Source organism: Glycine max, chromosome 16 (genome assembly GCF_000004515.6).
Source record: "Glycine max cultivar Williams 82 chromosome 16, Glycine_max_v4.0, whole genome shotgun sequence".
Taxonomy (NCBI): Eukaryota; Viridiplantae; Streptophyta; class Magnoliopsida; order Fabales; family Fabaceae; genus Glycine; species Glycine max.
In genome coordinates, this window is record NC_038252.2 from 15,997,584 (window position 1) to 16,024,710 (window position 27,127).

The following is a 27,127-nucleotide window of genomic DNA, read 5'->3' on the forward strand; positions in this document are numbered from 1 at the left end:
ATTATGGTAATCGATTACAGCTTTGTAAATCAGTTTTGAAAACAATGCTAGCTACTGGTAATCGATTACTACCTTCTGGTAATCGATTACCGGAGAGTAAAACTCTTTGGTAAAAGATTTTGTGAAAAATTCTTATGCTACTCAATGTTTTGAAAAAAAATTTTAGTACTTATCTTGATTGAGTCTATTCTTGATTCTTGAATCTTGAGTCTTGAATCTTGATCTTGATTGTTCTTGAATCTTGAAACTTGATTCTTGAAGCTTTTTGACTCCTGATTCTATAGAACTTGCTTAACTCTTGATTCTTTGGCATCATCGAATTAATCTTGGAAGACATTGCTTCCACACAACTTTGCACTTATATTCAATCTCCATAACAATGTTATAATATCAAAATAATATGTTATTCTACAATTCATCATATATTCGATTTATCACTTATGTACAATTCCAATCATAATTTCATAATTCTAATATAACTATTTATTACACTAATATTATTCAAAGCAGAACCAAATTATACAAGAATATTTCTTAATCCACGGGGAGTAAAAATCCCTCACATAATTTTAGATAATCACACAAGAAAAATTTCAATATAATAAAACATCCCAAAAATAAATCTCAATTTGATCCTCTAAGGATCCCTACGCATATTCTCACTGATCCCCAATTGTGAATAACTTATCCCTTACTTCTAAGCGGACTCACGTGTCTTCCGACAGCGATAACAGTATTTCTAGCAATTTTTTGAGATTCCTCAATTTTTCCTGTGATTGCTCTGATAGAGTTCCCAAATGTTAGAGAGAAAGAGAAGGGATTAAAGTCTCCATCCTGTACTGCTTCGTGCGATGCATATTTCTTCCTCCACTGAAATTTCTTTGCAAATTCCAACGGTGGAGGTGTGCGGAATTGGATCGCGAACAAGATATCAAAATTTCATGACAATCCAACGGTTAACGAAACCGGGATCATAGTTTTACCGAGACAACTCTTGGTTTCTACGGGAAAAGAAAAGGCTACGATGTGAAGGGTATTTCTATGATTTCAGATATGATACCGAAATTCCCAACGGTGAGAATGCTCAGAGTTGGGTTGCTAACTTGGTGCTTAAATTTCACGAAAATTCAACGATGAATAAGTTTGAGATCGTCGTTTTTCTGAGACAGATTTGGTGGTCTGCGGGAAAAAGAGAAGGTTGAGAGGAGAAAAGAGAAAAATGAAAATGAGATGAAAATGATGCACCTGACTTAACATAACTATTTATACCTAGGATACTCAGCCTATTATTTGTTCTATATTTATTTATTTATTTATTTTTACTAAACAGCTTTTTAAATTTATTTACGAAAAAATGGAATGTTACATCTAAGAAAACTTTGAATAATATTGGTTGTATGTCATAATTATAGGGTGAATAATATTGGTTGTATGTTACATCTCTCTCTCTCCCGCGTCGCGTTTCAACTTCTTCTTCTTCTTCGGAGTTCTGCTTCTTCTTCTTCAATCTTCTCCATTCATCTGCTTCTTCAATCTTCTTCTTGTGTGCCGCCATGATTCCATCTTCTTCACTGCTCTTGGCGTTTCAATTCCTTCATTGTTCTTCGCATTTCTGCGTAGGACTGTGGGTGTGGTTCTTCTTCGCGTTTATGCTTCATCTTCGACACTTAGCTTCTTCCTCGAGGTATGTTTCTCCTTCGCGTTGCTTCTTCTTCCTCCATTGTTACCGTCGATGGCAGAAACCGCCATTGGGAAGTTGCTGGGCTGTTTACGGATCACCTGATCCGTAAAAGTACCAGTTTCATTTACGGATCACTTGATCCGTAAGCAATTATTTTTTTTTTGGTTGTTTCAAATATTGTTGAACTTTTTTGGTAGACATACATATAGCTCCCCCTTATATGATGAATAAAATAAAACACACATGAGTGGTTACATTTATGGGTCTATTTAGATAAACTTTTCTATATATATAGATATATCCTCTTTTAGTTAGGGAATTATCCAAATAGTATATATTGATTAGCATTTTTTTTATCAGCAAAATAGATATATATATATTAATAAAAGAGTACCAGAGGTACTATAATTACAACGTGTTAGAACAATCCTAGTGGATCCACATGTGATGCTACTTTCGGACTGATGTGATCCACCCTACAAAAAAAAATACATCATCAATACCCATTGGCGTTGAATGATTAGCATGAATTACTTCATTTAAAAAATTCCAAGAGATAGGTAGTGCTTGTATGAAATTATCCAAATATTCCAAACCAAATATTGCTAGTAAAACTAGTCTCATTATTACAAAGATAAAAATCACAACTAGAGTAAGCACAGGCACAAAGATGCCACCCCCACCAACACCTTCCACAGTCCTAAATGCTGATTCCTAGGAATCCTAGGAATCCAATCATATACTTTTGGTAAGTGTTATACTCTTAGGTAGCATTTGGTAAACATATTAGAACAAAAGTTACAAAATGGAACATAACCAATGGTGAATTATAAAAATAGAACAAAACACAATATTGTGTTGAGAAATGGTATATTTTGATTCTATTTCGTTTATCCACACACATCAAACACTATCTTAGCATTAATTCCTAATTTTTGTTTATCCACACACATCAAACACATCAATCCTGGTTTGATTCTATTTCGTTTATCCACACACATCGTTCCTTCATGAATCATTATCCGGTGGTCACACTACTAACTTCAATTTCAACGTTCACAACATATTTAGGACTAGCATTATTAGCTTTTTATAGAAGTGGTCAACAAAAACATATTGGTCAATGTGGATTATTTCTAGATAGAATGCTATAAGGACAATCAATTAGTGTATATAGAAAACATTTAGAGAGAAAGTTTTAAGAGGGTTAGGAGAACAATTAATCCAAATCCTATAATGATTGCAACTTTTACTAGCTGTTCTTATTTCTATATATTAATATATATTGTTCTTAGATGAAATTGTCACAAGCAGTATAACAAGGAATGGTCCTAGTTGTGATAGCCAACAAGGGAGGGAAATGACATTGATATCATAATGAAGTGAACATGTTATGGCAATTGAATTAGTTTAAAGTAGTGGGTTACTTCTATTAGAGTCATCCAAATTTGTACATTTTAGTAAGAATTTAAGTCTTCTTCTACACTTGTTAAAGTTAGCTATTTTATTTCTTCACTCAATCCTTTAAGGGGTTCTATTCTAGCTTTGGTCAATCATAAAAATAGAACAAAACACATCAAACACTATCTTAGCATTAATTCCTAATAGAACAAAACACATCAATCATAAAAATAGCTTTGGTCAATCATAAAACAACACCTTGCTGAATCAAGGTCAATACCACTAAGCATTTGAGATGTTGTTGACCATTGTTTATGCTTAGTTTGATTTTCCACACAAATTTGAGATGTTGTTGACCACAAACACAAATTTGTTGACCATTGTTTGTCACATTCATAAAGCTCAGCAAGTTAGAGTAATTGAATTGAGTTAACCAAATGCTTGAAATTTGAGAAAATGAAATGAGTGATGGATTTTGCGGTACTCATTTACAGATCATGGTTAATACCAGAGGATTAGGTCGTGCCTTAGGTCAGGTCACTCTCAGAGGTGTGGGCAGAGGAGATCATGATGATTCCGATGATGCTCCACAGCGTCGACGACCTACTGCATCCGCACGGAGGCAGCGAGTCGCTGTGACTGCGGATCACATCGATGAGCCAGTCATCGCTGACCCAGACGTTCAGGATGACCCGATGGAGGCACCAGCTGCTGTGGAGGACATTCATGCGGACGCAGGCGCAGAGGCGGCTGAGGATCAGCCTCAGGGATTTTCGGGTGGTCCGAGCGACCCATCTGTGCTGACAGCGTATGAGGATCACGTTGCTTGCAGCGTATGGACGGGAGAGGTATTTATACTATTTATTTTTAGTTACTTGTAAATTATACTATTAGTTTTCCTTTAAATGATAATTTTAACGAATTTTGCGTTCCTTTTATACTTCAATTCAGGAGCGTCCTGAATTGAAGTTATCCTCACATGGGAGGAAGGTCCATAGTTTAGGCAGGCCTGTCCCTGCCATTGAGGGACTTATCGCTGGTACAGAACTAAGTCCTCTGATCGCGTGTTCGGTAGACACCGGCGATCGGGGACTTTTGTCCGCGTTTGTGGAGCGGTGGCACCGGGAGACGTCTAGTTTCCATCTCCCGGTGGGTGAGCTCACCATCTCATTGGACGACGTCTCCTCTCTTCTCCATCTTACCGTTATAGGCGACTTTCACGCATTTGAGCCCTTGCACGTGGATGATGCGGTTCAGATGCGGGTGGACTTGTTGATAGTGTCTCCAGAGTCTGCTAGGGCTGAGACAGTCCAGTGTCGCGGACCGTACGTACGCCTGCAATGGGTACGTGAAGTATATCAGCGCCGATGCCAGGCATGTCATTGGACAGATGCGGCTCGTGCATATCTTCTTCACCTGCTGGGTTGCACTCTATTTGCTAACAAGAGTGCAACCAATGTCCATGTTGTCTACTTGGAGGCCCTTCGTGACCTCAGTATGACAGAGAGGTACGCTTGGGGAGTGGCTGCTTTGGTTCATATGTACGACCACCTGAACGATGCATCCATGAGCCACAGTCAACAGCTTGGCGGTTACATCACACTGCTGCAGGTAACAAATATATGTTTTTCATTCATTCAGGCTAAATTTTGTTACACTTTCATTATTAATGTTTATAATTTGAATGTTACATCTGTAGTGCTGGATTTACGAGCACTTTCCCTCAGTTGCGGAGTCCACCGCCGATCAGGACTACGACGAGGCTTCTCCACGTGCGTGCAGGTGGATTGCGACAAAGAAGACCGTGAAGAGCATTCGCACGCCGTCGTATATGGAGCTCCTAGACCGACTCCGGATTCCGGATGTTTGTTGGATCCCGTATGGGGAGCATCGGGAGGTCCGGGTCTTCCATGTCAGATCATGCTACTCCGGTCTCTTGCACTGGGGGCCTGTTGCTGTGTATTACCGACCGGAGAGGGTCGTGCGGCAGTTTGGTTACACGCAAACCATTCATGCTCCTCCTGTCGATTCATGGGTCTCGTATGATGATATACATGACAGGTGGATGCACTACGAGGATCATATCGTACCTGCAGGTGAGTGTGCGTGGTGCCAGGGGCGTGTTCCAGTGACTACATCGACTGGTTCTTCCGCATCTCCCATCCTTTCATGACACCAGGCCACGCAGTAGATCCTCTGCCTCATGGTCACGCCCCGCAGCCCCGAGTCGTCCCTCAGGTCTCGCAGACGGATATCCCTCGCATGCTGGAGCCAGGAGCATCGTCGACATCTACGGAGGAGCCCAGACATGCAGTGGTAAGTAATACTAATAATTTACGTCATTTACCTCAATATTTGCATAATAATTTGTGTAATTAGTTTGTTTTGTATGTAACAGGAAGAATGCCTCAGATTGGTCAGGAGTGTCACACAGGACCATCTAGTATACGTTAGGTGTAGACGCAGGCGGCACACTGATCAGGCTTAGTTTATGTACATGTTTTACATTGATATTCCTTGTATATACAGATATTGTATATGAACTCATTTTATGAGTATTGTTGGTTTTATTTATTTTCATTACTAATGTTAGTTTTATTTATTTTCATTGATTGTGTATTCCATTTGTGTCTATATACACGCGTGTTATAACTTTAAATATAATTGAAATAAAGAAGTTGAAAAGGGTGTAAAAAAAATAATTAACCAAAAAATGGACATCATTCGTTATCTAAGATCGTATATAACGTACTAATATTTTTAAATTCTCTTATAATTACAATTTTCCCACTTATACTAATGATCATGTAAAAAAATGTATTGTAAAGTAGTTAGTATTTTAATTTTTTATATAATACTAATTATTTTTTTTATATTCTTTATAATATTAATAATGATATGATTAATTCTTTATAATATTATCTTTTATGTATTTATTGATTTTTATTAATATGTATAAAATAACCTTAAACAATAATTATAATGGGACTGAGTAAGTATGTTAATATCATCTTCTAAACAAATTTATTCTAAAAAAATATATTAAAAAATTAATTATTTATAATAAATCAATATTTATAAATATATTATATTTAATAAAATAAAAAATAGATTTAATTATATTATAAATAAATATGTTGTATTTAAAAGTATATTATACTTTTTTTTCCTCTTACGGATCTACTTGATCTGGAAGTTACGGATCAAGTTGATCCGGAAGTCTCTTACGGATCAAGTTGATCCGGAAGAGACTTACGGATCAACTTACGGATCAAGCTGATCCGGAAGTGGAAAACTAAACAAGGACAATTTTGGCATTTTTCAAGAATGCTGGGTGCACCTAGCAACACTCTACTTATAATCCTATCTTGTGATGATGAATATTCGATGGCTCCATTGAGCTTGTTGTACTTCTAAGAAACTGCATTAGAAGCAATGAGTTTGCCAGGGAAGATCAAGGAAACAATAGAGGTAGGTGCGTCATATTCAGATGATGTAATTCTACTACTCATGGCTGCAGTGAGTGTGGAGAATTCAAGGGAACCAAATTGAATGCAATCAAATTTGCACGCATTCATAATTACCATATTTTTAACTATTGGATGAAGATCAAACGTTTCAAATTTTAAATGCATGTTTTAACTCTGATTTACCGGTATAAAATATAAGTCACCAGATCATCATCTAGCAGTTTAAAATTATTTCCCGCGAAAAATGCATGAAAAGTTGAATGCGAACAATCCGGATCTGAAACTCAAGATTGTTGTGACGCTAGGGATTCTTGACATCGTAAAGGGAAGTGAATTGGAATCAAATGTGTTTCACATAATGAGGTTACACTGTTACAGGCTTACATATTTATGATTCGATATTATCGTAACCGAACCAATAGAACAAATACAAAACACAACAGCAAAATAACATTATTATCTCTAAGTCTCTATCAGTTAAAAGATATGGTCGCATGAATACGGAACAAGCTTCAGCTTCTAAAATACTAGAATTTCTGCTAGCTTTGCACGTATTGCGTGTCTTTTCAGCAGCCGAGGATAAATTTATTTGTGATTGAATGACTCAAGGGTGATATTCGAGTAAACACGATGAATTTGAATTACAATCCGCAAAAGCATGCTACATGATCTAATTTAAAACCCTTCAAACGCTACAACAGCTTATCCATGTTTGTCACCTCATTCAAAAGTTTAAACTTGCATCAACACATTATCGATACTTTACAATAAAAGGAAACTTTGATGAATGCCTTAAAAAGGAAGATATTTTGATACGTATCCCCAAATACAGATATACACCACATTCAGATGATAAATAGTTGTACATTTTAATAACTAATTTTGTCAGGTCGTTTCTATTGTATTTGTATCCTATTCTTTTCCATGAATAAATTACAAGCTCCTGGAGCAGTCTGCAGAAATAGACCAGCAATTCCTTGGATACTAAGCGTGAAGAGTTCAGAAACAAGCATCTGGAACATTCTGCAAACATGCAATAGCGACTCCTTGGTTGGTGATTGTATAGTCCAATAGAAGCAGAATATCTTCCTCACCATGCTTCCTCTTTATGAAAATGAGTTGGTCCTTGAATCCTTGAGACTCTATAATCAAGTATAAATTTTCAGACATAAGTATTATTATAAAACACATAAAAAGAAAATACTAGTTAAAATCCATCACAAGAATGTGCATAACAAACCAGCCGTTTGAAGGATCTGTTGTATGAAGTTTTCTTTGAATTCTCGACATCTGGTTTGGCACGATTCAGAGCCTATATAAAACACGTGTAGGTTTTTTTACAAGTTATATTGTGAAAGTCAGCAAATCATTTAAGGGAAAATGACAACCAACACATTTATATCTCAAAAAAGCAATTAATCAGAAACGTAGACAGTAGACACTGATTACATGGACAAATGCAGCAGAACAAGTTCAATAAACTATACAAATTCTTCAATAGATAAAATATAAAGTGTGGGATTTTAGTTGGGCCCTAGGCTGCCAATTAAATCTACCAAACCAGGTGCATTCCTTCGGAAAAAAACAAAAGCCAATCTTAGGACGGTAGTTGATATATGAAAAAAACGGGGAACTTTCCCTAATCATAAACTATTCAATAAAGTATATACCTAATCATTATGTAACATCCAGTATGAGTATCCACTATATTATATTTTATAATCAAACACATTCAACTGCAATATCAAACAAAGTAGAGGTACCAAAAAGCATTTTTTAGTATCAGAATATGAGCTACCACAAGTAAATAAATGCAAGATTACCTGAATCAAGGACTCCACACGACGCCGCATACGTGTATGCATAAATCCTTCTGAGCACTGTGACAAATATGCATAATGTAGATCAGTAAAAGAATCTAAGAGAAAGACAATTTCAGAAAACTAAAGTGAGGTGAAATTGTTGATTGTATTCAACCCAAAGAGAAACTGAGTGCAATACAGTTTATATAGCAGTTACATAACTGTAACTGTCAACTAACTTGAGTTAGTTAGTGACAGCTGTCCTAACTAGCTGCCGAACTAATGTCAACCAACTATAGTTAGACTAACAGCTTGACTAAAAGAAAAGAAAGAGTTGCACTGAGTAAGTATACTCCTATACCCCCCACAAGCTCATGAGGGGTTGGCAGAATGCTTTTCAACCACTCTGAGCTTGGACCTATAAGTAGTGAAATTAGCAGGAATAAGGGTCGTTGTTAGGAAGTCTGCTCTTTGATCAATAGCTGGAACACGAACAACTTGAAGATGCTTGGCAAAAACCTGCTCCCTAACAAAGAATAAATCAAGCACCATATGTTTGGTGCCAGAATGTATCGCATGGTTATGAGCAAGAGCAAAAGTGCTTATTATCACAAAAAATGATCGGAGTTGCATGAGGAATATGAAGCTCAGACAATACTGATTTGATCCATGTGACTTCTGCTGTAGCCAAGGCCAGACTATGATATTCAGCTTCTGTGTTGGACCTAGCAACCACAGATTGCTTTTTAGACGACCAACAGACTACTAGATTGGAGCCAAAGAAAACTGCTGCTCCTGAAGTGGATCTTCTGTCATCTGGATCAGAGGCCCAGTAGAGGAAGGGAGAAAGCTTAAACCAAAATTAATAGTCTGTCAAGTATCTTAGGATTCTCTTTACTGCTGCCCAATGTTGTTCAGTAGGATCAGACATAAATTGACAGACCTTGTTGACAGAAAAACTAATTTCAGGTTGAGTGATGGTTGCATACAGCAAAGCACCCACAACAGATCTGTACAGGGTGGGATCAGAAAAGGACTCATACACAGACTTGGTTAACTTGCAGCCACCAACCATGGGAGAGGAGATGGAATTAGCTTCATCCATCTTGGTTTTAGTCAACAGGTCTCTTACATAGTCTTACATCAATACCCAGAAAATAATCCAAATTTCCTAAATCCTTTAGAGAAAACTCAGAATTAAGTTTAGTAACCAAGGATTTAATGAAAGTAGGATTGTTGCCTGTGACAATTATGTCATCAACAACCAACATAGATAACAGTGCTGGAATCAGTGTAGAAGAATAAGGAAGGATCACATTTGCTTGACCTGAAATTGTATTGAAGGAGAGTAGTCTTAAGTTTGTCAAACCAAGCTCTAGGGGCTTGTTTTAAGCCATAGATGGTTTTGTGCAGCTTGCACCCAAGTTGCTTGTTGCTGTTTTCAAAACCAGGAGGTTGAGACATGTAAATATTCTCTTCAAGGATGCCATTTAAAAACATGTAACTGTTGAAGACTTCACTTGTGAGTAATGGCAAGAGACAAAAGAATTCTGATAGTTACTGGTTTGATTATAGGAGAAAAAGTCTCATTGTAATCATAACCAAGTTTCTGATGAAGTTCTTTGCTACATGTTTGCTTTGTAATTGTTGATAGTGCCATCAGGATTCTCCTTCACCCTAAACACCCATTTGCAGCCAATTGGAACCCTAGATGAAGGTAGATCAGTAAGAGTCCATGTACCATTTTCATCAAAGCATCATACTCAGTCTTCATTGCTGCAAACCAAGTAGGATAGAGGAAAGAGCAGTTTTTGTGGACTTAGGCTCAGAATGAGCCAGAAGAGTAGGATGGAGTCTAGGCTTGACAACACCAGCTTTAGCTCTCGTGCACACAGAGTGCACATTATCAGGTATGACAAGAGCATTTTGAGAAGCAGTGACAACAGGTACAGAAGCAGTGGCAGGGGAAGATAAAGATACCTCAGCACTAGTGGCCTCAAGATTGGCTGATGCATCTGAAGGAACAGATGATGTTGTTGCTTTCAGGATTTCCTTGTGGCAAAGGAGAAGAACTAGATGTTAATAAGGCTGGTGTTGCTGCTGCAGGTGAATTGACAGATGCTGCAGCTGTTTGTGAAGCAGTAGCAGAAGGTGTTGAGGCAGCTAGAGTATGAAAAGGCTGATGAGACTGTAGCACAGTTAAAGTGTTGGGATGCTTAACACTGGTGGAAATAGTCTGATCTGATTCACCCATCAAGGAAGGAAATGGAAATCTGATTTCATTGAAAATCATATCTTTGGAGATGTATATTCTGCCATCTGCAGCAAGGCATGCCTTTGTGGGAAAGAGAGTAACCCAAAAATATACACTCTTGAGACCTTGGTTGCAGCTTGTGTTGATTATAAGGCCTGAGAAGAGGAAAACAGGCACACCCAAAGACTTTAAGGAATTCGTAATCTGGCAGCTTGCGAAACAATCTTTGATAAGGCACTTCATTTTGAATTGCTGAAGAAGGAAGTCTGTTTATCAGGTAAACACTAGAAATGACTGCATGATCCCAATAGTCAAGTATCATCGAGTCCTGAGACAACATAGTTAAAGCTGTTTCAACTATGTGACTGTGTTTCCTCTCTACAACACCATTCTGATGGTGTGTATGAGGAAAGACCAGTCTATGCATAATACAAAGATCTGTAAGATACTTAGAGAAAGGCCTACATTCACCTCCCCAATCAGACTGAACAGCTTTAATAGGTAGGTTAAATTGAGTTTTAACCATAGTTTGAAACTGTTTAAAAAATAGTTAGTGTCTGATTTACTTTTTAAGAAGTACAGCCAAGTAAATCAGTTGTGAGCATCAACAAAGGTTACATAATATCTGTAACCAGTGCTGGACACAATGGGAGAAGGACCCCACAAATCAGAATAGATAAGTTCAACAGGAGGGGAATAGACACTAAGAGAAAGGGAGGAGGGAAGTCTATGGGATTTACCAATGAAACATTGTGAACAAAAGTCAGAACCTGTTTTATGGATAATAGGCAGATTACAAAGTTTGAATACAAGTTTCATAGTATCAATAGTAGGATGTCCTAATCTAGAATGCCAAGTGGCAAAAGAAATAGAACTATTATAAACTGTGTTGACAACAGAAGCATCATTAACTCTATTTACAGAATTGGGAACAGAATTTGAAGAAGATGCTCTGAAGACAGGTTCTGAAACATCAGATGCAATGGTATTGACAGTGAAACTGAGACTTGAGTTGCTGTCTAGATGACTGAAGCAGATTAAGGAATTGGTAAAGGCAATCAGCACCAACCAACCCTTGAAGAAGGACCTCTTTAGAGACCTAAGATTTGAGCAAGCAAAACTGAGAATGAAACTCAAAAAACAGAGTTATCTCTACAAAACTAACTGACACTGATCAAGTTTTGGTTATAGAAGGAACAAATAACAGATTATTAAGAACAGGAGGAATTTGAGAGTTAAAAGGAGATTTAAAGGAGGTTACACCTGAGGAATTGATGTTTAACCCCTGACCATTTTACCAATAATAATTTGATCTGGTCCTTCAAAGGGTGTGCTCAGTTGAATATTCTGAGAAACAATTGTGACATGGTGAGATGCACCTGAATCTGGATAACAATTTTGTGAAGAGGACTGAGCACTGGTTAGATGAGCTTGTGGTGGTCGATTGTTATATTGAGGTGGAGCATTCTGATATGGAGCTGATTAGGATATGAATTGGAAGATTGAGTGGGATATTGGTTTGAATGTTGATTAGTAGGATACTGGTTTGGATACTGATTTTGGTGTTGGTTAGAATATCACTGTTGATTGGGAATTTGGTTTGAGTTGGAGTACTGATTCTGATTTGGATAGGCCATTGGTCGAGTGGGGATATAGTTATCATCATGCCTCTAATAGCAATAGGAAGCCTCATGTCCATATTTATGACAGATTTGACACTCTGAATGTTAGAGAATCTACCACCACAACCCCCACGGCCATCACCATAGCCGCGAACACCACCACGGACACCGCAAGAGAAATTGCGGCTATCTCCACAGCCATTGTTGAGGAAACTATAACCTCTGTTGTAGTTATTGTAGGTCGAGTCAGTGTTCTGAGCAGCATTGTGTTGAGCTTGAGCAACATTGGCTTGCGGTTCTGGAGTAGTGTTGGAACACACCTGCTGCAAGGAATTGGGGATAAAATTAGGTTTAGAAGCTTCAGTGAGATTGATGGAAGCAATTGATTTCTTGCGAGACTTTTCAATGCAAGTCTCATGAGCGAGAAGAAGAGTTTCGACTTCATCAACCCTAAGAGGCTCAAACCTACAACTAATAAGTGTAACCAATGACTCAAATTCATCTGGTAGTCAGTCAAGAACGACATCAACTTGTTCATTAGCCAGAGCAAATGCTCCAATAGATGAAAGCGAATCGATCAAGGTCTGAACTCAAAGGAGATATTCAGAAATTGAAAGATTATCCAGCGAAATATTACGAAGCTGCTTCTTCTTCATATGAATTATAGATTGAAAGTGTGAATGAAGTTTATCCCAAAGATGCCAGGAGGACTTACAACCGATGAGTCTAGGAAGAACTTTGCCAGAAGTCGTGGATTGAAGCCACGATAGCAAGAATTGATCCTGTTGTTCCCAAAGCAGAAACTCAGAAGAGACGTTTTTGGCATCGCGATCCGCCAGAGATGCATATCACGGTGGAATTTGTGGACTTGTGAGGAGATAGTGAAGGTGATGTCCTTTGATCATAGGCTCAAACTGTTGACACCACAGCAAATAGTTGGAATTTGTGAGTTATTCCGAGAACGAGTGTGAGAAACCTTTCGTGGTTGTGGTGGAAGAAGCGGTGGCAACCGGCATAGCAGCGTCTGCATTCACTGGAATCGCATTCACCGGAGTCATGTGATTCACCGGAACTACATTGTTCACTGATAGTGGCGGAGGAGGAGGAGGATTGTTAGAAGCAGAAGCCATGAAGAAAAAACTAAGGATTGAAACCTAACTCAGTGATACCATAAAAGAATCTAAGAGAGAATTTCAGAAAACTAAAGTAAGGTGAAATTGTTGATTGTATTCAACCCAAGAGAAACTGAGTACAATACATTTTATATAGCAGTTAGATTACTATAACTGACAACTAACTTGAGTTAGTGGCAGCTGTCTAACAGCTGTCCTAATTAACTGCCAAACAAATGTCAACCAACTATAGTTAGACTAACAGCATGACTAAAAGAAAAGAAAGAGTTACACCGAGTAAGTATACTCCAATAATCAGGATCAAACATTATATTTGCAGGTTTATTTTAAAAATAAATATTATTGGACAGCTAAGTATATAACAGTATTAGCATGAGCTTCTCTAGCTCGTCTCCAATTTCCATAATCCCCACATACACGTCCTTGAAAGTGTTCAAATCTATATTAACAAACTCCACATCACCATATACTCTCTCCCAACACTTTCCACCAGTGCCCCTCTTGATTTTTTTTTAAAATAAAATGACACTTTAAAAAAGTAAAAAATTATCTGTAAAAGTATTTACAATTTTTTTTATGTAAAACAAGAAAAAAATGGTTTTATTTTAGATCAAATAAAATCCTGTATTTCTAAATATTTCAGAGTAAAATATAGTATCTTTTACTTATCAATTCCAACCATTCTTCCTTACGCGTACTGAGGCAAACATGATAGTTTAAATCCCAAGGTAAATAATGCAAAATTATAATCCATGTAAAAGATGGTAATATCTTCTTCATGATGCCAAATCAAGCTCTGCATGAGCATTATCATGACCCAATACTGAATACATGAAAGTGATGTCATATTATGCAACTGAAAATATTGGTCCAAAGAAACCCACACACCTTAACATGATAGCTAACATAGGCATGAAAAGTTGACAGATTCCATACTGTACGATCCAGTTTCTGGCCTTCGACATGACGAGGGAAGATAACTGCAAAGTTTAACATATTACATTGGTGTGATGCTAGCAAAAAAAAAAAAATGTATATATACATACATACATTGTGACACTTTTCCTGACACTAACCAAATGTCACAAATCCTGCATTCGCAGCGGGAACTTCTTTTAGTTCCAGTGGAGGAGTAAGAGACCATGAACAAGGAGGTGTATTATTAAGTCCAGCTGTACGCCTGGCTTCGACAAATTCCTAAATTATAATAAAGCTTGAAAATTGAAACATCAAACCACCCAAAAGAGTAGCAAAATGCAACAAAAATGATACTTTATCTCTCTCCCTATTCTCTTTCATCCCAATGACCCTTAGATATGTAATAACTAAAACCATACCTGCAGGAATGAAGTTGCGAGAACAATGTCTATTGAATCGTTGAATCTCATAGGATACACTACAGTCACCTTATCAGCCTGTCAAAAAACATGTTTCAACAACTAGATTTTACCAATTTCAAATTAAAAGAGTTCTTTATTTTATTATTTTATCCTTTTCCTTTTTCCCAACTCAACTAACAGAAACTATTGTTGCAGATTTGAATACCACACAAAAAGCACTATATCAAGTTGATTAAGGAGGGTTATATGCTCACCAGTCAGAACCCTCCTAATTGCGTTATATGCTCAGTTGATTAAAGGAGATTTTCATGGCACAGCAACTCACATGGAATAAGATTAGGCCTTTCATTCTATTTAATGTAAAGTGTGTGCACTTTTCAGGGGGGTTTTCTTAAACATATTGAGGATTCGACATTTGTGTTAGCGGACCCCATTTAAAGAGGGGTCAATCTCTATTAGTTAGTTATTTGGAATATTTGGATACAACAACAACAACAACAACAACAATGCCTTGTCCCACTTGGTGAGGTCGGCTACATGGATTGCACGACATCATTCGACATGGTTATAAACCAAAGTTTTAGAAATATTATTTAGCCTAGGGTCTCCCTTGATGATACAGAGAATTTAAAGAGGAAAATAGGAATTTAGAAACCAAAGTTCAATTACTTTGCTCCATTTATTTATTTTCTTCGTTATTTGTGATTTTTTAAACACTAACGAGATTCATTGTAAATTTTGAGTAGTTTTCATCATTTTTGAGAATTTATATGTATAAGTATGCATTATATAAACTATACAAAAATTCAGAATAGCAGTCATCCCACTATAGCGTTTTGGGGTCGACTGCAACATGCTGTTATCAGGGACTGAGAACATTGCTTTTAATAAACTGCCTCATTATCTTCCTTAGTATGTATTTTCTCTCTTCTAATAAAGTGCACTTATATTGTGTATATATAGCCTGACAAGAAAGTTTAGGAAACAACATTTATGCTTAAAGTAAGTTAATCCTGCATGTAGCATTGTTATGGCACTACTCCGTAATGTGTAGGAATAAAAAAGAGTGAATAAAACATTCCAAGCAGCGATAAATGCTAAAGTAACAGAAAGTTGCAACTATTATCACACCTGAGGAAAAAGAAAGAAAGACTCATTAGGCCGATGAACAAGGGCAACAAGTGGATCCAGGTCTGGAGCAACAGTTCTGGCAGCAAGATGTTCTAAAATTACTCTCAATGGTGCACCAAGGACAACCTCCCTTATTGATGCAACTTTTACCAAAAAAGCATGTTTTTGCTCTGCACAATTTCAACATCAATTGTCAAAGAACATCAAAAACCAAATAATTGAATCGAAATTCCTTTTTATTTTTGGCATTTAATCAGAATTTTAATTCAAGGCAGAGTAGAAGATTACATATAGGGATTCAGAAGTATATTTGGAAAGATTTTTATAAAACTAAAGGATAATTTTTGAAAAAAATAAACATGTTCTTTTACCCTAAAATGCTAAAACATACAAAGAAAAAAATCCATCAAATGTATCAAAGCATAAGGCACACGACAAACTTAAAAGTTAAAACTAATTTTCTATATTAATATAACAGGAAAATTTGCATAAGCTGAACAACTCCCTAAAGAGATGATTAACCAATTCTGAACAATCACCAAACTTTACACACATCCGAGTAAAACAGTTATGTAGCCTTGGAAACTAAACCATTAGCATTATTACCGTTACCCCAATTAAGTACCACGCAATCCAAACAAAAGACCCACCCTTAGAAGGAGTAAGTATTTTTTTCTAATATAAGAACTTCATTATGACCTATGTTATCAATAGCGCTCATCACGGTGGTGAAGCGGCACGGAAATGCAACATTGACATTGTTGTGTTGCATTTTGAAGTCATGCACGGAGTGGCTGCTATCTGGATCTAACCAGGGCAATCGTGCTCCCTGGAGCGGTTTCACCTCCGCAACCTTGAAGCTTGAAAAAAACCTGAAAATGCCCTCACTATTAATCCTTAGAGAGGGTATTTTTGGTTTTTTAGCATTTTTTTTCTTTTTTTTTGGTTATTAGCTTCTGAAACAGGCTTTCTCCTGTGCACGCATGAAGCCCCTTACAGACCCTTCTGCTTCTGCCCTAGCCTCTTCCCACATGCCCATGTGGTCGCTTCTTCTCCAACAACCTTCATTTCCAGCGACCCGGAAACTCAAGTGACCAGCCCACTCCGGCAATCCCACCTGAGATTAGGTTTTCTTTTCTTTTTCAGTTTTTGAGCTTATACATACATATATATATATATATTGAAAGAGTTACACTCTAACCACATGAACCAAATTGACAAAAAAAATGTCTCTTTGGTCCTGGGACCTAGGGCAAACCCAATGGCCAATACCCATCAAAAACGCCAAAAAATGATTTTTCATGGAGAAACAACAATAGAACAGTGTCAAAAGATGTGGAGCCAATTCTGAGCCACACATGACATGCATATCTGGGAAAAATGCTTATTTACTTGGACAGCAACACTCATTAGTTCAAACGTGATTGAATTTAATTAATATAACATATGTGGTATACTATTATAAGATATTTTTAATTTAATAGTAATAGTATGGCACACATTCTTACTATGTGTAATGTGTTGTGGTTTTAGTTAACTGGTAAAGTACAAATGAAGTTTGTTCCTTAAGGTTTACAAATATGAAGTTTGTTATTTTCAATTAAAAATAAAAATAAATTATTAGGAAAAACATTACAAAAGGATCCTTAAAATAAAAAAAGAATCAAATTCAGAAACTCTCTACATTGAATTCAAAAAAGAGTAGAAATTCCAAGAAAAATACAAATCTGAAACACTCGTTGACTGTTCAAAATCGACTAGGAACAGCACACACATCACACATACACATAAATTTGTTGCTTGTGAAAGTCTTCGGGAGTTCGAGATTTCGGGAGTTCGCATGGTGCTCGTGCTAGTTCGTGGTGCCGTCGTCGACTTCGGGAGTTCGGGAGTTCGCGTGGAGCTCGCGCTGGTGCGTGCTGCGTGCTGCTCATCCCATTTTGATTCCAAAAACCGGGTTTAGGGTTGGGTCGGGTCAGCCCAAGACAGCCCAATCTGTCATTTTGGGAAAAAAAATTTTAAAAAAAAACCTTTCTTCTGCCATAACCGCCATTCTGCCACCACCGTTAAACCTATGGCAGCCGCCATTTGAAACCCGCAATACCACCGCTATTTGGTGGCATTTTTTTCAAAAATTCGCCATTCCATACCGCCATGGCGCCGCCATAACTGCCATTTGACAACACTGCTATATGCTTATACGGTCTTAAATAGTCCCAAAGGGCATGGTTTGGCAGATTTAGCACAGTAGTTCAGCAATTTGGTATGACTTGGAATGAAGCTTACTGCTCAGTTTTCATCATCATTCAGCCATAGGGTGTATTATTTGACTGTGTACTTAGACGACAACGCCATTACAGGCAGTGATGATCACCAAGGTATTGCACAAGTAAAACATATTTGTCACCACTTTCATACAAAAGATCTTGGCAGTTGTCTAATACTTGAGGATAGAAGTGGCACAATCCACAAATGGTATTTTGATTTCCCAAATGAAGTCTGCGATGGACATCCTAGAGGAAACAGGATTGATGTGTGTTTGATACTCCTGTGTATCAAGTTTGGTGCGATATACACAGCTTGAATGGGAATGTTGTAAATATATAATTATAGTAATATTGTTAGTAGGGCAGATTATATTCTTGCAATTATGTTAATTAGGATATATGTCTATTCTTATAATTATTTGTAATTATCCTTGTATTTATGATGCCTAATATAAATATATGCTCTGCTGTGTTATTCAGAGTCAGACACAAATTCATTCACATGTTCTCTTATTCCTCTCTCAACAAATTAAAAATTAACTTTTTCAACAAAAAAAATCATTTTTGCATCATACTATATAATCCCTCGAGCAGTAACCTTAGCAATCCCCAGTGATATTCAAATCAAATCACAACAGAATAGTAATAAAATAAACTGCAAATACTGATGGCCAAGAAACCACTATATAAATGAATAGATAAAGTTAAACTTCAATGGGGTGTGGTCATCAGGTAATCAAAGACCATTGTACAAAGGAGTTGAGGAAAAGGATCCATACATGAATGCACAATGATTAAGTGGTTTTTTTTTTTTTGACAGAACTTCGTTGTACCTTGATTTGCCGGAAGCTTTGACAGATTTATTTTTAATGTGAGGTTAAAGCCATCCCTTGGAGGATCAAGAATTTGCACAAGATTACCATATGCAGCTTTGATTGCTTCGATGGCTCCAAAAGGAAGTCCACAGACAAAAATAGTTTCTGAAGAAGGAGTAGGCAACGATACTGATAGCAACAAAACATGAGGATTCTTCATTGACACCTACAATCATCATTGCTTGGTTAATATGCAACCTAAAAGTGTCAAAAACACACATATTTTATTAAAATCATCTAGTGAAAAATTTAACCAGCAATGTTATAGCATCAAAGGTATTCATCAAAATATTTTCTTGAATCCTGATTATCTCCAAAAAAAGTCATTACCTGAATATGATATCGAACATCATCAAACTCAACCCAGTGGTGATCCAGTTCAACTCCTTTTTCGAGACTGAAACAGTGATCAACATTAAAATTGTGTGACAAATCATTAAAACTGAAGTTTAGGTTTCATAATCATTTGTTAACTACTACCTCTGGTCCTATATATAAGAAACAAATACCTAATTCATCAAGATAAAAAAAAGTGGTTAAATTGGTTAATTTTAATTAATAATGTCATAAATTTTAATTTTATTCCAAAACTACCCATAACATTAAATGATTTAAGTGGTGAATACTTTTCAAAAGATAATTTTTCCAACCAATGAGTATACCTTGTTTTATTAATAGCCTAATAAGCACTTTCATGGGAAATGAGTGTAAATCATTAATAGACCTTGCAGTTAATTAAGGGTAAAAAAGAAATTTAGCAATTAATACAATTGAAAGTATTCCTATGTTTCTTATAATTAAGACCAAGAAAATTTTCTCTTTTGTTTCTTATATAAAGGACCAGAGGTAATATTAATTAGCATGAGGAAGGGAAACAATTGACCTAACTGCACGAAATGGAGTTCAAATGAGGTCTCTTTAGCTGGACGTATATATTATCAATGGTATAATGAGATGAAATCAAAGTCAACAACTACACACTTGGCATAAAAGTAACAATAGTAAGGATGTAGCTCCACCTAATTACTTAGAATTTTCTGAACTGGACTCCCCCTTGTGTCTCATGACTCCAAGGTTATGAATGGCAAATGGCAGAATATGGCAGAAGCAGGAAGACCAAAATTCTGCCATATAAACATGCCATTGCGGCCCATGGTGCTGCCATAGCACGAATTGCCTACGGCGGAGGGATCGAAAAACACTGCATTATAGCATTATTGCAGCAGGAGACATGAGGTTGGTTGGGTGGTTAAGAAAGAAGGGAAGGAGGGAAAGGTTGCGGGTTTGATCCCTCCTGCTAACAAAAAACTAACAAACTAACAATTAACATTGCCAAGAAAAAAAAATAGCATTATGGCGGCACTATACATTTATTTGACAACAATCACAACATTTGCTTTGACTCCAAGCCTATATGTTTGCAGGAGGAATCACATTTGCAGCAAGAAAGTGCCTGGGGCACAGTAATCTTTTTTTTATTAGCCAAAAAGCCTGGGGCACAGTAATCATGTGTGTTTGGTTGATTTTTGCAGTGAAAAAAAAAATTCACCGGGTAGAATTAATTTTGAGAAAAGTCAAAAGTGAAATTCATTTTATTTTTCAGAAAGTAAAATTGATTCTAGGAATGAATAATATTTAAAAAAATATACCAATATTTACACTTCAAAAGTGATTCTACTTTACTATACAGACAATCAATTTCTCTAGACTCGTTTTTAAAACGTCATTATCAATTTTTTTAATATCAATTTTCCATCTTTCCTACCTTTTGTGCTGAAATTCCAACACAACTTAAATCTGTTATTTCATATTTTACAAAACAATAATACTAAAAAATATTTCTCTTCTCCATTCTCCACTTTCTTGGCTTAACAAGGCATTCTCACTAGTCTTCATATATTTCTCTCCATTAATAATATAAGATTACTATAAGGAAAAATAGACATCACTTAGAAACAGCAAAATCACTTTTGTTCAATATGAGATTTCCAAAGAAAGTTTGGGCAGATGTCATTGCTTTGATGTGTCATTTAATTAATCATACATTCATATGTCCTCTATTATTTTGATTGATAAAATTTCTTACTAGATTTTGTTTCCCTCTCGTTCATACTTTCCTTACACCTCATGTATTCAATTGCACATTTGCACCTGTTTTGTTGAGGATGTTTACCCTCAAACTTCTAAACTAGATCCTACATCCTTTATCTGTACATATATTGGCCACTCTCACTCACAAAAAAGGGTATTGTTGCTTCTCTCTTAATCTCAGGCCATACTTTGTATTTGCTGCAATTGCCTTCTTTGAGTCCACTTGCTTCACTATTGTTCCTTCTAAGTCTCCAAACAAGACTGATGTTTCTAAAGCTGATCCCGCAATAACCATTAATACCATCATTTTTAAATCAAAGACCTAGGCAAACTTTTGATACTCTCAGCCAAGCATTGGCCTTCTACACTCCAACTTGATAACCACATGCTACTCTAGCAGCATTCGTTGTTATCCACAAGTTTATTGGCCAAAAGTTACATAAACACTAGTAACAAAAATAAAGCCACCTAAAATCTCACAAACCAGCAAGGGTAACACCTTAGAGAATAGGTTTTACTGTGTGAATGAACACTAGAATCCAAATGTGGCTTTTAAACTTTCACCAAGAAAATAATTTTAGGATCTAGGGTGATAAAAAGTTGAAATCAGAAGAAGTCCAATCTTCTTCATATCGTTGAAGAACTCTGTTCAAGCAATCATCTTTCACAATCTCCTAGCAACTCTAAAAGAAACTAATAGTGACCCCAAATGGACCTGGGTCCACATCATGTAAATCCTAAATTGCCTTCTTCATTTATAGAAGTCAGTGATTTCTCAAGCAATTAAACCTAGATGTTACTTCTCACACAACTCTCCTATTATCCAACTCCAGCTCATTAATCCTTCATATCCTATAATTTGATCTTTAACTAATCTCTTCCACAGACAGAATCTCTTCATTATTATGAGAAAGTATAGTTCACATAATCAGATGTTCATTTACTACATTATCCTCACTCACTAGATGATCCAAAGCCGCTAACATTCCCACCCACCACCCAGCAATCACCCTTATTCTTTTATCTGGTTATCCAAAAGAGTGAAAGTTTTACGACATATTTTCTAATCAAAGATGAACAGGACCCAGCAGAATCTATCCAGACTTCCAAATAATAGCAAAATGATAAGAAATTAGACAAAAGAAAAAAATCTCCCTAAGTAGCAGAGATACAAAATATTAAGACTCAGTGAGCATGAAGTGATTCTAATTTCTTAATAAGGAAGCTGCGTATGTATGTATAAATTCACCTTGCCCCCCCCCCCCCCCCCCCAAACCACCCTTTGTCTTTTTTTCAAAATCTTAAAAGGATTTAGGGGAAACGAAGGGGAAAAAAAAAAAAAAAACCTACTTTTGGGGCCCAATCAACAAGGGCTGGAAAAGGAATTTAAAAAGGGACTGGCGGGGTATTCTGGGTCCCTCTCCCGACGTTTCCAGAACCAAAGGAAGGGATCTTTTCTTCGTGATTGGGATTCAGTTTTGGAACAGAGCAAGACCAGAATCATGCGTCGTCGTGATGTGATGATGATTGATTCGTTGATTCAATTGGGCTCTCGTGCTGATGCTGGCCATGCCCTATATTAGATAGTTACTACCTTTTTTTTCTCTTTTACTAATCCTTGTCCTCGAGAAAATATTTTTGAATTTTTAGCACCAAATTATTACAATCTAAAGCAAAAATATTTGTTTTTATTTTTTTATTTTGAAAAGTCTAAAAATCAATTGAATTAATGACAATTTTGTCCCACGTTATTTTTCTTTTTAAATTTGTCTATTTTCATTTCACTTTGAAATTTAAACCAAATGATAAATATCATATTTATTATCTTGATATTTGTCTTGAATACATGAATTAAATTATAAAATCTAAGTAAAGATTGTAAGCATATAATTGTTACGCAGCTCATAAATAGAATTGAAGTAGTTGTTAGAAAGTTTTTTGCATTTATATTTTGTATTTTAAGATTCAAACTCAGTATTAACTTAAAGAAATCTTCATAGAGTATTTCATTAGTGGCACCAAAGATCATATCCTCCACATATACTTGTACTAGTATAAATTGAGACTCATAATTCTTACAAAAGAGAGTTGTGTCAACCTTTCATCGTTCAAAATCATTTTCTAAAAGAAATGAACTTGGCTTTTCATACCAAGCTCTCGGAGTTTGTTTAAGTCCATATAATGCTTTGTTGAGTTTAAAAACATGTTGATGAAGGGTTTCACTTTCAAATCCAGGTGGTTGATTGACAGTGATGCTAAATCATTGTCAAAAGCACTAGTTTATCCCTAAATTTTGCAATATAGGGAGTAACCTAGGTCAAATCGCAAAGGACACAAACAATTCAAATTTAATCTCAGATAAAGGGGAGGGGGTTTGCAACAAATTCAACAAAAATTTGAAAATACAGAGAAATCAATGTAATAAAACAGTAATTCAATTATGCAAAGTTATCAATTCAAGATTTCGATTCATGCGGCAGAATTTTTCATTGTCACAATTGGATTTTGAATTCATACACATTCGTATCAACTCGCATTCATCTAGACAATCATCTAGCATGCGTTCACAAAAATTGAAATCGCAATTGCAATTCCTAATTTTCGTGAATTCAAGCACGATGAATGGTTGATTTAGGAAAACAATTGATCTCCTAACCTCAAAAACAGAATATGTCAGATCAATTAATCAATGGATCTGATCTAATCCGTGCCAATTCTTAAAAGCACCATAATCATGAACACAATTGAAATTGAAAAGAGAGAGAAATGAAGAAATATACGAATATGTGATTAAGGATGATAATCAAATTCTAACCGCAATGTTGGAACCTCGAATTGATTGCGGATCTAGCCTTCCATGGAGAACTCCATTGAAGATAAGAGATTAGAGAGCACATACTCGTGAGAGAAAAGAGTGGAAATTCTAATTTGGAGCCAAAATGAAAAATGAATTCTAAGTTCTGTCACCAGTTCTGTTTTATGTTATTTATACAGAGTTAAACTATAAAATTTGTGGGCTATTATGACCCAATAGGAAGGTCTCTGAATAAGCTTTCTAAGGAGATATCATATGCCTAATTTGGGCCTAAAATGAGGGAGATTGCCCAAATTTAATGAGGTCTAGAGGTAGTAACTTGACGCGCAAAATTGACCGTCATAATGTGCGAATTGGCCTGACATTATGAGCAGCAAAGTTGTAGATCTTTGACTTATCTTTCTAGAGAACCATAGATCATCCAAATCTGATTTCTACAACTCAAGACATTCCTTGCACAAGACACCAGTATCGTAATAAGAAAAAAATTCCAAAAATGAACTAAAATCAACAACTAAACCCATTTAGGCCCAATATTCCAAAACTCAACCAATGTGTCAATTTAAGCACAAATATATGTCAAAGGATTCCATCATTGGTCACAAATGAATGCATTTAAAATTCTCTAACAAATTCCCCCACACTTAGACTTTTGCACTCCCGAGCAAAACTCATTCTTCAACCCCCAAGTATGAGGAATATTAGTGCAAATAAAATACTAACACTTTCCACTGAACCCCAAGTGTATAATAGTAAGACAGACTACAAACATCCCAAGCATCAAAGTGTCATACTATCTATGAGTACACTTATAACACCTTAAGCAAAGAAGACGACAAGACAAATTAAAGAGTGAACCTATAATGATCTGCCTTGTCGCTACGATATCACTAACACTAAAACGCGTAATTTCAATTTTTAAATGAAATCTCCATTAATTTGATTATGAAAATGAAAGTAAATTTTTTATGATATACATTCACCAAACAATGCACAAACACTTAAATAAACACATAATATGTATATCTTAAACCATTATACACCATTCACATGACAAAAAAAATAATTTAGTTTTTACATGTATCTAAATCTGAGATTTATATGCTCAAATAAAAAAGAATCATGGAACCACTACGGAGGAGTTGATAACAAAACAAGACTTTCTCTCAAAATAATCCCAACATCATCACGTCAACTTGGTAGCTCCTAGAAAAAAAAATCTCCCTCCATGTCATCTACTCCCACGAATAAAGGTTCGCGATCATCATAAGTACCAACCACATGGTACAAATTTGCAAGGGTGAATTTATTATAAAAGAAACCAACAATTATCAAATGATCATAATTAGCAAGAGAAACAATAACAAGTACCATGATCATACACAATTATCCATCAATTCAACATACACTTAACGACTATTCATCAACTTTTCCATAATTCCAGTTAATCATGCTCAGTATGATTCATGCACCTGATCTCATCTCTCAAATGCAATGTGGTACCATTTGTCGGGAAATAGCCTGAGCATATCCACGCGACACTCACACTTAGGAAAACTAGGCAGCAAGTGTTGAGGTCACCCTATCATGCACATGCAACTCCCCCCTGCCCCCCCCCCAATGATGATCAACTTGAGTCACAAGGGAGTTCTAAATCGAGTGACATGCCCCCAAGTACAAGTATTTTCCCTCATGAAAAACTACAAGTACTTATTGACAAAGATTCTAAGTTACCCTTTTGACTCTAGGGATGCTTAAAACTCTTTAAACCGCTTTATTTCCCCACCAGGGATATCCAACTTGGTCACTGCACCCCCATGTACATACATAACATACATAATCACAATGACATTATCAACATCTCATCTTGATGTCATTATCAACATCAATATCATCTCATCTCAATGTCATTATCAACATCAGCATCATCCCATCTCAATGACATTCTCAACATCAGCATCATTTCATCTCAATGACATTATCAACATCAACAACATCTCATCTCAATGTCATTATCAACATCAACATCATCTCATCTCAATGTAATTATCAACATCAACATCATCCCATCTCAATGTTATTCTCAACATCAACATCACCTCATCTCAATGACATTATCAACATCAACATCATCTCATCTCATCTCAATGACATTATCAACAATAACAACATCATCTCATATCAATATTATCATCAATAACAACATCATCTCATATCAATATTATCATTAACACGAACATCATCTCATATCAATTATTATCATCAATAACAACATCATTAGTAATCACATTTCACACATACATACATATAAATTCCATGTCTGAGATTCACACTCCTCAGGTCTTTAGACAACATAAGTCTAATAAAATGATAACGTCATTTATCAATAACAGATGTATCACATCCCATTAGTCGAAAACATTGTCTTTCTTGAAAACCAACTTGTGTGAATGTATGAATACATGATTTTGATGATGCCAAAGAACAATCAAACAAGATTGCTTCATAGGATAAGCATTGCTTCAAGATAAATAAAAGGTTGCTTCAATAAACAAAGCCTTGCTTCAAGATTAACTAAAGATCAAGCCTTGCCTCAAAACAAAGTGTTTCCAAGACATCCAAGGCTCTGGTAATCAATTACCAGGCAGTGTAATCGATTACCAGAAGACAATTTTGAAAAATTGTTGTTAAAAAGGGTTTTGAATTTGAATTTGAATTTTGAACCTGTAATCGATTACCAGATGTTTGTAATCGATTACCAGCAACGAAACTCTTGAAATTCAAATTCAAAAGTCATGACCCTTCAAAATATAACTGTGTAATCAATTACTGTTCACTGTCCGGCAAGTGTACCGGATCGCACAAGTAGTATAAAATGGTAAGAACCGAGTATCGAACACTCGGGGAACTTGTGTTATTTAGTAAGCTATTTTAGCAAATAGGTGTCTGGTGTGTAAAGGTAAGTGTGAATATGAATAGGCGTATAAAATATATGTGCAAAAAGAAAGAAAATCATGCGAGAGAAATGATGTGTAAAAACAAGTAGAGAACACATTGGTCTTCCTAATAGGTTCCTGATGCTAAAAAGATATTCTCTATCTAACAATGCTCATGTGTTCTTATGGTATCTCTTGAGATACTAAACCCCGATTCCTCATGATAGTTTAGCCTAATCCTGATCAAGCCTCGTCCGCACATTCCTCTTGTAAGACTAAACTCAACCAGGACCGCATTAAGACACACAT

General features: G+C 36.1%; 1 protein-coding gene and 1 non-coding gene across 3 annotated transcripts; one reads left to right on the plus strand and one right to left on the minus strand.

Annotated features, from left to right (window-relative positions):
* Window positions 1–6,286: 6,286 nt before the first annotated feature.
* Window positions 6,287–6,349, plus strand: MIR4361 (microRNA MIR4361). Its single transcript, NR_126603.1, has one exon. It is a non-coding gene; the product is annotated as a microRNA MIR4361 (primary transcript).
* An 890-nt stretch (window positions 6,350–7,239) lies between these two features.
* Window positions 7,240–19,453, minus strand: LOC100527320 (actin-related protein 2/3 complex subunit 2A). Of its 2 annotated transcripts, none has more exons than XM_041010296.1 (9): window positions 19,307–19,453; window positions 18,935–19,174; window positions 15,835–16,004; window positions 14,701–14,778; window positions 14,440–14,560; window positions 14,252–14,343; window positions 8,376–8,432; window positions 7,793–7,864; window positions 7,240–7,694 (listed from the first exon to the last, which is right to left on the minus strand). In XM_041010296.1, exons 2-9 carry the CDS (start codon window positions 19,134–19,136, stop codon window positions 7,659–7,661), a joined length of 828 nt encoding a protein of 275 aa, XP_040866230.1. In that variant the 5' UTR covers window positions 19,137–19,174; window positions 19,307–19,453; the 3' UTR covers window positions 7,240–7,658. The 2 variants fall into 2 exon arrangements, with proteins under 2 accessions (XP_040866230.1, XP_025981873.2); XM_026126088.2 differs by having other exon boundaries at window positions 18,935–19,142; window positions 19,307–19,438.
* Window positions 19,454–27,127: the final 7,674 nt, after the last annotated feature.